Source organism: Crocodylus porosus, unplaced genomic scaffold (assembly GCF_001723895.1).
Source record: "Crocodylus porosus isolate Cpor-Errol unplaced genomic scaffold, CroPor_comp1, whole genome shotgun sequence".
Classification (NCBI taxonomy): Eukaryota; Metazoa; Chordata; order Crocodylia; family Crocodylidae; genus Crocodylus; species Crocodylus porosus.
Window position 1 is genome coordinate 34,256,429 of NW_017728909.1, and position 10,641 is coordinate 34,267,069.

At 43.6% G+C, this 10,641-nt stretch overlaps 2 protein-coding genes across 4 annotated transcripts in view; both read right to left on the minus strand.

The window, feature by feature from the left end:
- Positions 1 to 288: 288 nt before the first annotated feature.
- LOC109307902 (molybdopterin synthase catalytic subunit-like) lies at positions 289 to 7,093 on the minus strand. The gene is made up of 5 exons (XM_019532045.1): positions 7,005 to 7,093; positions 5,661 to 5,788; positions 4,387 to 4,540; positions 3,881 to 4,004; positions 289 to 878 (listed from the first exon to the last, which is right to left on the minus strand). Exons 1-5 carry the CDS (start codon positions 7,028 to 7,030, stop codon positions 810 to 812), a joined length of 501 nt encoding a protein of 166 aa, XP_019387590.1. The 5' UTR covers positions 7,031 to 7,093; the 3' UTR covers positions 289 to 809.
- The window catches only part of LOC109307903 (molybdopterin synthase sulfur carrier subunit-like), a 5,365-nt gene continuing 435 nt past the window's right edge, over positions 5,712 to 10,641 (minus strand). Inside the window, exons 1-4 of one of the 3 annotated variants that reach the window (XM_019532048.1) lie at positions 10,589 to 10,635; positions 10,080 to 10,201; positions 7,237 to 7,382; positions 7,043 to 7,148 (exon numbers count right to left, since the gene is read on the minus strand). In XM_019532048.1, coding sequence (XP_019387593.1) covers positions 7,256 to 7,382; positions 10,080 to 10,201; positions 10,589 to 10,600 — 261 coding nt within the window. In that variant the 5' untranslated portion in view covers positions 10,601 to 10,635 and the 3' untranslated portion in view covers positions 7,043 to 7,148; positions 7,237 to 7,255. Of the gene's footprint in view, positions 5,789 to 7,042; positions 7,149 to 7,236; positions 7,383 to 10,079; positions 10,204 to 10,588; positions 10,636 to 10,641 lie in introns of those variants that run through there. The other 2 variants (XM_019532047.1, XM_019532046.1) reach the window with 2 other exon arrangements.

A 10,641-nucleotide genomic window follows, 5' to 3' on the forward strand; every position in this document is an offset into this window, starting at 1 on the left:
GGAGAGGCACTGGTCTGGGGTGATTTAGTTGGAGATGATCCTGCCTTAAGCCAGGGGCTGGACTAGATGACCTTGTGAGATCCCTTCCAGCCCTACTGTCCTATGATCCATATTATATATATTCACAGAGGATTCACAGAGATGTTTTTGTTATGCAGTTGTATACATGTGATGGGCTTGTAATATCATATATATGTGATGGGTTTGTAATAATGTGATATCAACTGCATAACAAAAACATCTCTGTGAAAAAAGGCAACTGGGAAGTGACCATTACCAAAATATTAATAAACTCTTTGAGTATAGCATATATTTTCCCTCTGCATGTACCAAAGTGCTTTGTCAACTTGAAGCATCTTTCAAATTACAAGAATGTAAAAAGTATGCCAAAGCTCATAAACTAACTGCATCCATACTAAAAACACCTGAGGTCTGAAAACACATCTGATTGTCTACCTGAGATGTCCAATACTGGCAGTGACTGCAAATTGCCAGCAAAAAGTCAATGAGGCAAACAACTTTAGACACCTTTCATCCCAGAATTTTATGAAATATATTTTAAATACTATACTATACTATACTGCTATAAACAAGAGCAGAGTAGGTGATTTTAAAGATCTGAAGTTATTTTTAAGTATAATTTTTAAGAATAATCCATTCACCATATATCATTTCATAACTGGACTAATTAAACCAATACAAATTATTCAAGCATTTGTTAGCATGGAAGTGAAATTCCTAGTTATATTTTCTGGAAACACAACTCAAAACTAATCTTCATAGAGTGACTAGCTGAAAAGAAGGTGGAATTATTTTTCCATGTTTGTCCAAAAGCATTCCTTGTTTTCTTTCCAAGAATATTCTTCTTCATACATCTCCTGCAAATAGAAACAAAGAACAAAGATGTGCTTCACAGGTCTCCTACACCTATTCGGCAGGCAGCCTATGATTACTTATACAGAGCAGAAGATGGCCTGGGAGTTTCTGCAATGAGTTCGACATCTTAGGCCTATAAAGAACTCAAGGCGGTACGCCATTTGGATTAATGTAGCTCTTAGTGTGCACTACCTGTACAGAGCTTCATGAAAAAGAGTCTAAATCAGCAGCCAGCAACCTCTGGGTGTTGCAGGGTGGAACAACCTAGTTCTGGTCTGACACAGGCTCCAGAGCTTCAGCAGCATTTCAGCAGTGGGAGGTTTTGCTTCTGCCCTTCTAGCTCCCAGCTATATGGGACCAGCAACAGAGCTGGGTGGCTTGGGAGCTGCACCTGAATGGCAGCTGTGGGGCAAAGAGAAATGGTGGCAGCACAGGAACAGCTCCCAGCCACTTAAGGCCTGGTGCAGTTCCTCCCTGCTGAGCCCCAGAGCAGACATGGGTAAACCCACCCCACCAGAATACTACAGTGGTCTCCCCACTGCCAAAGTGGTTTGTAAATTCAAACAAGCACCAGACCTCGCTAACCACATCACCAGAAGCAAACTTCCTACAGCCCAAAACACAAAACCTGCCAACATATCTTCAATACCTGCACAAACTGTGCACCAGAATCTGTCAAAGACAAGAATACCCAAATACCTGTGGGTGCACATTTCTCACAAAAAAAAAAAAGTCTCCCATCTCCAGGCCTGATCCTCAAAGGGAATTTACAAACCACTTTTCACAGACGGGCCTATGAACTTCACTTCATCAACCTCCTAGGTACAGAAGCTCATGGACTCAATACAGACATTGGATTTATGACACACTACAACCCACTGAGCATCTGACTCCCCAGGTAGCAACAGGTACCTCTCACTTTTACTTGCTACATCCCTCTTCCCGCCTACCCCAGCCTGTTTCTCCCACCCCCTGATGCCTCCATTTCCATTTTCACTGACCAGCTTTCTTGCATGCATTGCATGCCAGCTTCTGGCTTCTTTACTATTCCTTCCATCCAGAAACAGCACACACACCCTGCAACTGCAGGTGCTTCCTCAGCCTGACAAAGGGTTTTTCAACCCAAAAGCTGGCATCCCAGGCAGCTAAGCTGAGCCTGGAGCCTCACAACTCTACTGCAACCAGCAAGCTTCAGGCCTATCAAAGATGATGTGGGTCTGGGCTTTCCCCAGTCAGAAGTGTGAGAGAGAGTGTGTGTGCGTGCACGGTGGCTGGAGGTTATGGCGCCTCCTACCCACCTTTTACCAAGGAGATCCTTGGTCCTGGCATTTCCTGGGGCACTCCCACCAGGCCTCCCAACCCTGGCAGAGTGCAGTTTTAGTGATCATGCATCCTATCCTCCCGTAAAACTGTCCTCCTTGCCCATAGCCTCAGCCCATACCTCCAAATTCATCCTGGCACAGGAACTCAGCAGGGACTGAGGTGCAGCTTGTGTGCCACACAGTGGATGCCAACAAAACTGGCATCACGGACAGCCTTGATCATATCAGCCCCATTGTCAGCGACCATGGGCCCGCGGATGAACTCGCCCTGCCCAACAAGCCACCCCTGCACCAAGTGGTTCATGGCCCCCATGATCTCTGTTGCCGTGTGGGACTGATCCATCACCTCAGCTTGAAGGAGAGCCCACCAATGGCCTGACTGATCGCACCAGTGCCCTGTGAGGGAAAGGTAGAAGTGATCTCCACCCCAGCTGCTCCAGCTGTCTGAGGTGCAGTGCAAGGCTACCTACAGCCCTGCCTTGTGCAGCTCCTCCTTCAAGTACTCCCTGCATGCCTCATACAGGGAGGGCACCACCATCCTGCTAAAGGTGGTGCATGCAGGCACTTGGTAGGATGGGGCCATGAGCACCATGAGCCTCCTGAACTCTAGCCACTCAACTAAGGAGAAGGGCTGGCCATCAACAGCAAGCATCTCCCCAGTGCTCTGGGTGACCTTGCTCGCCTTCAGAACATGCCCCCCTTTGTCTGCGGCTTTTCCTCACCACTCCAGGGTGGCCTGCCGATGCTTCGTGGGGAGGGGGGCTTTGGAGCAAGAGGGAGACTTTCCTTTAGGCATGCTCCCACTACTGCCAGGCTGAGGATGAGCTATAGACCCTCTCCTTCCCCTGCCAGGAGCCCTGGGACCTGCCTTTCCAGAACACTTCATATTAAATCTTTCCTGTGCTGGAAAGAGTGTGCGTGCACACACGCAGCTGTAATATCTCTTCTTCTGTATCTGACTTCTTCTATGCTGTGTTTAGCCTGTATGTGTATGTAAAATAATATCTCTTCTTCTTCTTTGTGTATGTGTGTGAGTGTGTGTAATATAGGTGCTTTCCTGCAGTGATGGATCACACTGCCAGGGAAAACACAGCTTTCATTTTAAGAAGCGGGGGAGAAACATGAACAAATAAGAGGTTTTAGGGGGAAGACTAAGTTGAAAGAAATGGATTGGATAGGGATAAGTAGAGGAATTCTAGTTAGTAAGCTGTAGCCAATCCTTTCCAAGAACAGAAACTAGCAGAAGGCTGACTAGGAAGCCAATCCAGTCCAGTACCTTTCAGACACTGTTGTTCAAGCAGAAACAGCTCACAAAAGGGACAGAAAGGCTGCAGACAGAGGCTTATATGCTGTTTCTATGTCCCTCCCCCAGAGTACTGTGATTGGAAGGGGACTCAGGGAAAGATCACAGTCACTGGCCAGCTACAGATGGCAGTCTTTCCCCACCTGCTCCCCCTCCCTCTTCTCATTTTCCGTTCCTTTGAAAGACTGCCTTCCGAATCACCGAATCTTTTCCAAATTGATTCAGAGGGCTTTTTTCTCCCGATTCAATTTGGATTCGGCCTCTAAATTGGGCCAAATCTTCTCCGAATCAAGTCAGCGACCAAAGCTTCACACACCCCTAATAGGTGGTGCTTTGTTTGCAACTAGAATAAACCATCTTAAGTATCAAGATGATTTACCTTTTTCCATATTGGAACTGTTGCTTTTAAAGTGTCAATGCAGTAGCTCACAGCATTGAGAGATTCTATTCTGTGAGGAGAGGAGACTGCTATAATCACACTCACTTCCGTCACTGGAACCAAGCTAAGGGAAAGCAGAAAAATCAGATTAGTATTAATTAGCATTGACAGTATATAAATAGCCAGGGCAGTGATTCTCAATAGGGTGCCTTGAGATGTGTTCAAGGGTGATGCCTGGTGCCACAATATTAGCACTGTTAGTTGTGTAAAAATGATTCACAAAGTAAACTCAGAAATTTCAAATAGAAATCCAGTGATAAAAACATGATAGACTGTTGTGGTCTTTCTGAGTTCTTTACAACAGAAGAATTGCTCTATTATTTTTCTGTTGTCAAAAACTGAGTGAAAACAGCTGGCAATTTCCAAAGAGCACATTGAGTCTATTAAGGGGTGGCTCAGCTGTAAAAAGTTTGAAAACCCCTGACCTAGAGTTTGTTGAAACATACCCAAGTCTATGATGCACGGCTACATGTTTGATTGCTGGCCATTTTTTTCTAACATCTCTGCAGATTTTCTTTATTTCTGCTTCTGCCATTGGTGTATATGCTTCATACTCTAAATGAACCACTTTCTTCCCATTAAAATTATCTCTTGTAGTGCCTAAAAACAAATGATTGATAAATTAAGTACAAATGATGTTTTATTTCTTTGTGTTGCAGTAACACCCAGGAACTGCTGTTAGGGGCCAGGACATGTTCGTACCAGTACTATAACAACTTAGAAGAAAATGATGATCTACGCTTCATAGTATTTAAAATTTAAGCAGAACATACATTCAGTAGATGTAGATTTTTGCTCTGAACTGGTCAGTGACTGTTCAGTGCTATGACATAAGAATTTCTAACAAGACTTATCAATTCTAATGTCGATGAGATTTAATACAGCCTGATGACCCTGTGTTCATAGAGTTTCTAATGGCCAAGGTGGAAACATATTTAGTGACGATGCACAATTTTCTAAAAATATAGCATCAAATGTAAGACACTGCTGCATCTGTCCATGCAACATGGTATTTAAGAGCACAAATGTTTAGCATCATAGAAAAGAAGGGTGAGAAGGGAGGTAATCTAGTCCAACCCCCTTCTCAAGACAGGATTCTCTCTAAATAAACCATTCCAGTCAAGTGTTTTTCCAGCATGCACTCAAAAAATTCCAAGGACAGAGGTTCCAGAATCTCTCTGGGTAGCTGTTCCAATGTTTCCTCAGTGAGAAAGTTCTTCCCAACATCTGACCTATACTTCCCTTTCTGAAATTTAAGACGTTGCTCCTTGTCTTATCCCCTGCTACCAAACACCTATTTCCATCCCTTTTATAACTGCCCGTTTGGTACTTGGAAATGTATCAAATCCCATCTTATTCTGGGTTCTGAAGTGTCAGTTAACTAAAAGGGTGGTATTAGGTCTCCTCTCTTTTGTTGTTACCATTTTAAAAAGAGGTAAATGCCAAATTATAAAGAGGGCCCAAATTCTAGCCAGCCACAACAATGGCCACAGAAGCAATGAGGCTTCTTAGCATCTCCTTCCCCACTCTGGAGCTTTGTAACAGCCTTGCCAGGATCCTGCTTTAAACAACAAATACAGAATTTTGTCATACATCATGATTTGTTCCTGAGACTCATTTTTTAAAGGGATGTTTAAAGCTGGGATTATGTGGAAACCTGTGCTCTACTGATTATACTATTTAGACACCCAGAGACTCATTCTAGGAGCCTGGAACTTACCTATAAACAGAGAGATAGCCCCACAGCATGGTGAAGTTACCAGCACTGACACTTCATCTACAGAGAGCTTCGCCTGGGTCAATTTGATGAAATCTTTTGGCTCTTCCTCAGTTTCATTCATGGTTTCTCTATAAAAGTAAATGGGTATAAAATTCAAACTAACTTTAAAGTAATTTGCAAGCTGCAATTTCTCTAACACTGGTGGGCCGGTTTATCCAGAAAAATCTATGAGTCTCATAATGTGTACCAACCTAGAACCCACCATTTCACTCTTGACAGAACTGAGTAGCAGTATCTAGTTTATGCCTGTGCCTGATCGTGATCTAGAAACTAAGTTTTTCATCCAAATCCCTTGATGATCTTGATTCAGCAGGCACTCTCAGAGCATGCCTAACACATATACTTTCTTTTAAAATAGAGATAGTGGTGATGTCCTATCTTTATTTAAAAGCTTAGTGGTTAAATCACTTCCCCAGGATGGGGGAGACCCATGTTTAATTCCTTCCTCAGTCTGAGAGTGCTCGTATCCCCATCACTGCCTCCCAAAAGAAAAGGAAGACGTCTCCATGCCAGTTACCATCCTCAGCCCCACTGCTAAGAGAATACACATTGTAACGCCTGTTTGTAATGTGGAGGTCTCGCTTTTTTAATGGACAAGGCATATTATTATTATATATTTATATGCTTTTTTTTATTGAGAACTACCAATCCTAAACCCAAACTCTCCTCAACATGAAACCAATCCTGAATTTTCAGGGATAGTTCCAAATTTTAGAGATGTGTGCTGATGTCCCCAAAGAATCCCTGAAATAGGAAGCTGGTCCTGAATGAAGTGACACCTATCCACCATGTAATGTCCCCTCATTCCCAAACATTCCTGTGTAAACAAGAAGCTGCATTTGTTCCTCAAACATGCTGCACAGTATCTAATGAAAGAGACTGCAAAACCTCAGGCCTTTCTTAATCAATTAGTCTCTAAGGTTCCACCCTGCCCTGCCTTTTGCCTGACTTCAGACTAAAACCAGTAACTACCACTTGTTCTCCAGAAATTAGTAGGGTTACTTAATAGGCAAAGCAAGTATATTTAGGAAGAGTATATTTAAACAGTAGTTGGCCAGATTCTAGTCCTACTACATCAGTATAAACATGAATTTCCCATTTACACTGGTGAATCTGTTAGGACAACTGAAGCCGCCTAATAGGACAGCTATTCTTGCCACAAAAAAGAAAAAAGAGGAAATTTGTCTAAAAATAATATAGTATTACATTTCTTTAAAATTATTTTTCTGTAACATAACTAGATCTTAACCAAAAAAAAAGCCATGCCTGAATTATTTTGGCTACGTGATTGTTGTATGTGCGTTAATCATTTATTTCTGTACCCATTCACAGCTCAGTTCCAGCATAACAGCTCTCTACAGCAGGGAATGTTGGTACATCCTGTCCAGGACAGCTAGCAGGAGGAAGTCATCCAGCAAGCCATTAGACCTAAACAAAAAGGAAGATGAGAAAATTCAAAGAGCTGTTTCAATGCAATTGCCTCCTACAGCCTGCTGTTGGAAAGGAGTTTACATACCTAATGTGTTCGGCTGGACTTAGCCACCGCTGATGGGTGGTATAATAGCAACCTCGTCACCTGACTGCAGGACCAGCAGCTGATCCCCAAGCAGCACGTATTCCTGCCGAACAGCAAAGACTACCTGATCCCGTAGGACAGCAAGCCTGAGGGAAAATAACAGAGACACAAACAGGTTTCTAAGTAATGTGCTCACGTGTAACTGCAGGATGTCACATAAACAACAAACTGGTCCATAGCCCAAAGAAGCTAAAGTCAACAGATCTGAGACTTGGGCAATCCTATTTCATACTATTCACTTAAAAAAGAAAAAAAAACAAATCATGACAACCAATTACTTACCCTGTAATGTGGCGATTATTTTGTCATTGCCAGTGACAGTGGGGCACCAAACCTATTCTCCCACCACCCAATAAAGGTAAGGTAAAAATTGAGCTGGCTTATTTTCAAGCAAAATAAAATACAAAAGGATGTACACACTGAATGTTTGAAAATAGTACACATGCAACTGAAAAAGAAGTGTCTTGCTGAACATGCATGAACTTCCACCGTCTTCTTTGTTTGCTATTGCACCAGGAAACCATAGAAATTATTTTATCATTGACTTCTGCCAGAGAGACAAAATAACAAACCAATTTTCTAGTCAACCCTGTGCAGGCGGTGTAGATTTTAAAATATTTTTTTCCAAATTTCCTGCTGCATGACAGATTCACAGATATAATTTAATTTGCTTTCCAGTAAGAGAATAAATTTGCAAACCACTGTCCACAGATGATCAAACACAATTGCTTTTGGTAACCAATCCCATTACTGGCAACATATGGAAGTACACTACAGCTGAAGAAAGCCCAATTTGCTTTGATTTTGTATGAAGGAAAAGTCCTTTTCTAATACTTGGTTACAGCCTTTTTGTGAAAACTCAGGAGCTGCTGTTAGGGCCAGCCAGTTTAATGTAAAGTCAGATTGCTATGTAAAAGTTTTAGATACTTAAACTTTTATTCAAAATGATTAGCCTAAAAACCTCCATCACCTCTGTAGGCACTACCTCACAAGAGTGTCTTTAGCATGAGGAGGCAGGCAGCCCTCCCTCCCCTGGTGAAGCTATATCACTGTACAGAAAATAGGGTTGGAGTGGTATTGTAGTCAAGAGGGTCCAAGAAACATGAAAGAAACAAAGAGCTTTTTTATACTATTTTTTAGTAGGCCAACTGTACATTTGGGAGAGAAGTTAGACAAGGTGCCCTTTCTTCAGGTCTGGGAAAGAAGTAGGTACAGTCTAAATTAAACTGAACTGCAGATTAAGACAGTGGCTTGGATTTAACTCCATATGTAAAAGGAAACAGGAACTAATAGTGGAGAAAAGCTGTACACTAAGAGCAAAAAGAAGTTATCAAGTATAGCTTCAAAGCAAGAAAAATGCATTTAAATAGATAAACTTTTATGTAAAAGAAGAAAAACAGGCTGTCATTACCTGTGGATGACTGGTTGTTTGGTAGAGGTCAGAAGAGGCACCTAGACCTGAGAAAGGGCAAAAAGTGCCCTTAGCTTATCCAATCTCTCTGCCAGCTATATAGTTGGTCCAATAAAAGATATCACAAAAAGATCCTTGCTTCTCATATATTTCCTTGACCATCAATGGCAACTACAATACTGCATCCATAAAAGTTGGGTAATAAAAAACCATGAAACCATTGTCTATGCTTAGTCCATGGTGTGAAGTGAGCAGTGTAAAGTTATGATTTTTTGATTCCACACCTACCTTCTAACAGCATTTTGTAGATTTCCCTTCAGTAATGTGAAGTGTTCTCCTACAAGTGACTGGGTGACTCTGCCCTGTCTCATTTTTTTCTGTGAGAATTCATTTTGGAGCACAGAGGTTGAGTTTCACCCCCATATTCTCCATGGGGGCAGTATACTTTGGACAAGGTATACCACACTCTGGGACAAATCCCACTGGCTTCATTGTTGGGAGTCTGGATAATACTAGCAGTGTGTTGATGGGCTTTGCATTTACTCATAAAGCAGAGTTGTGCACTGATTGTTGTTTGCTGATCAGCCTAGCTTTTGCTCCTGATGACCAGTTGGGCAAAGTTTGGTTAGCTATTAAACTGCATTTCTGATATCTGAAATTACTTCTGATGACTTTTCTTTGCTCTTTGTTTACAACCCTCCTCAATTCTTTTAAGTTTTGAAAGGTTTGGAAAACTGCTTTTACATACGGAGTTAAGCACAAACCACTCTTATCCAGCATTTAACTTAGACTGTACCTGCTTCTTTCCTAGACCTGATGCAAGATACTTTGTGCCGAAAAGTTTATCTTTCAACTGTACAGTTGGTCTAGTAGAACAGCATCAAAACCACACCCTCCCCCCTTTCCTTTGCCTTTTGTTCCTGCACAGAAGGCATTTGAGAGCCACTGGGCCTCAGAGAGAAAGCATAGCTGTTGCCTGGTGTTAGGGCACCCCTTGGGGAAGGGGGCTTCTAGATCCTGAGCCCTGCTCCTAGGATTGTTTTTGCATTTTAGAGTAAGTCACTGAATAAAATACAGAAGTCAACCTGAAAGCAGGACTCTTCAGTTCTTCCTCGTGCCCTCTTTTCAGACTAATCAATCCAGACATCTTTTCCATGCAACATCACGCCTCCCATGGGAGCTCGGATCACTGCTCCTGTGCCCCGTGTTCTGCAGAACACACACTTACAGGTGTGATCATTCATAGCAAAAAATCCCCCAAAACCCGTTCCACAACTTTTAGGCTCCCAAGCTGCGCACGCACGTGGTCCATCCACTACACCCTCCCCGTCAGCCAGGTCACCACCGCACACCACCCCCACGTCTGAACTACCTCGAACGTCTCTTCACAATTTCGTCCCACAGCTGGAGAGACGTGATTCGCTGTGGCACGGAAACGGTCTCTGAGCGAACCCCCGCTAGCTCTGCACTCCTGGCAAAGTACAACACAACCACCTGTTTAAAGGGAAGGAAAAACTCAACAGCCGTTCGGGCAGCAAAGCCTCCCGCTTCCCCCTCTGCCCACCTGCCTGCTTGGAGGCCAGTGGTGGGCACCAGTAAAAGCACTGAGACTCCAAAGGCCTATACTTTTGGGGGGGAGGGGGGCTAGACACAAAAGGGCCTGGCTTGTCTGCAAGACTCTGCCAGCCTGCCTCCTGTGCCACGAGGAAAAACCCGGGCCCGAGCCCAGGCCATGGGCACGGGCACCTCAAGATTAGGGGCCTCTCCGGAGGGGGCTGAGGGCAAAGTCCGGGCAGGGGGCAGAGCTGCGGGAGCTGCGCTTACGGAAAGGACCAGGCCGCAACCCCTGCAGCCCAAGGGATCGGGGGAAAATCAACCTACCTCGCAGCTCATCGATGCGCCCGCCCCCAAAGCCCTGTAAGCCTTGCAGACCC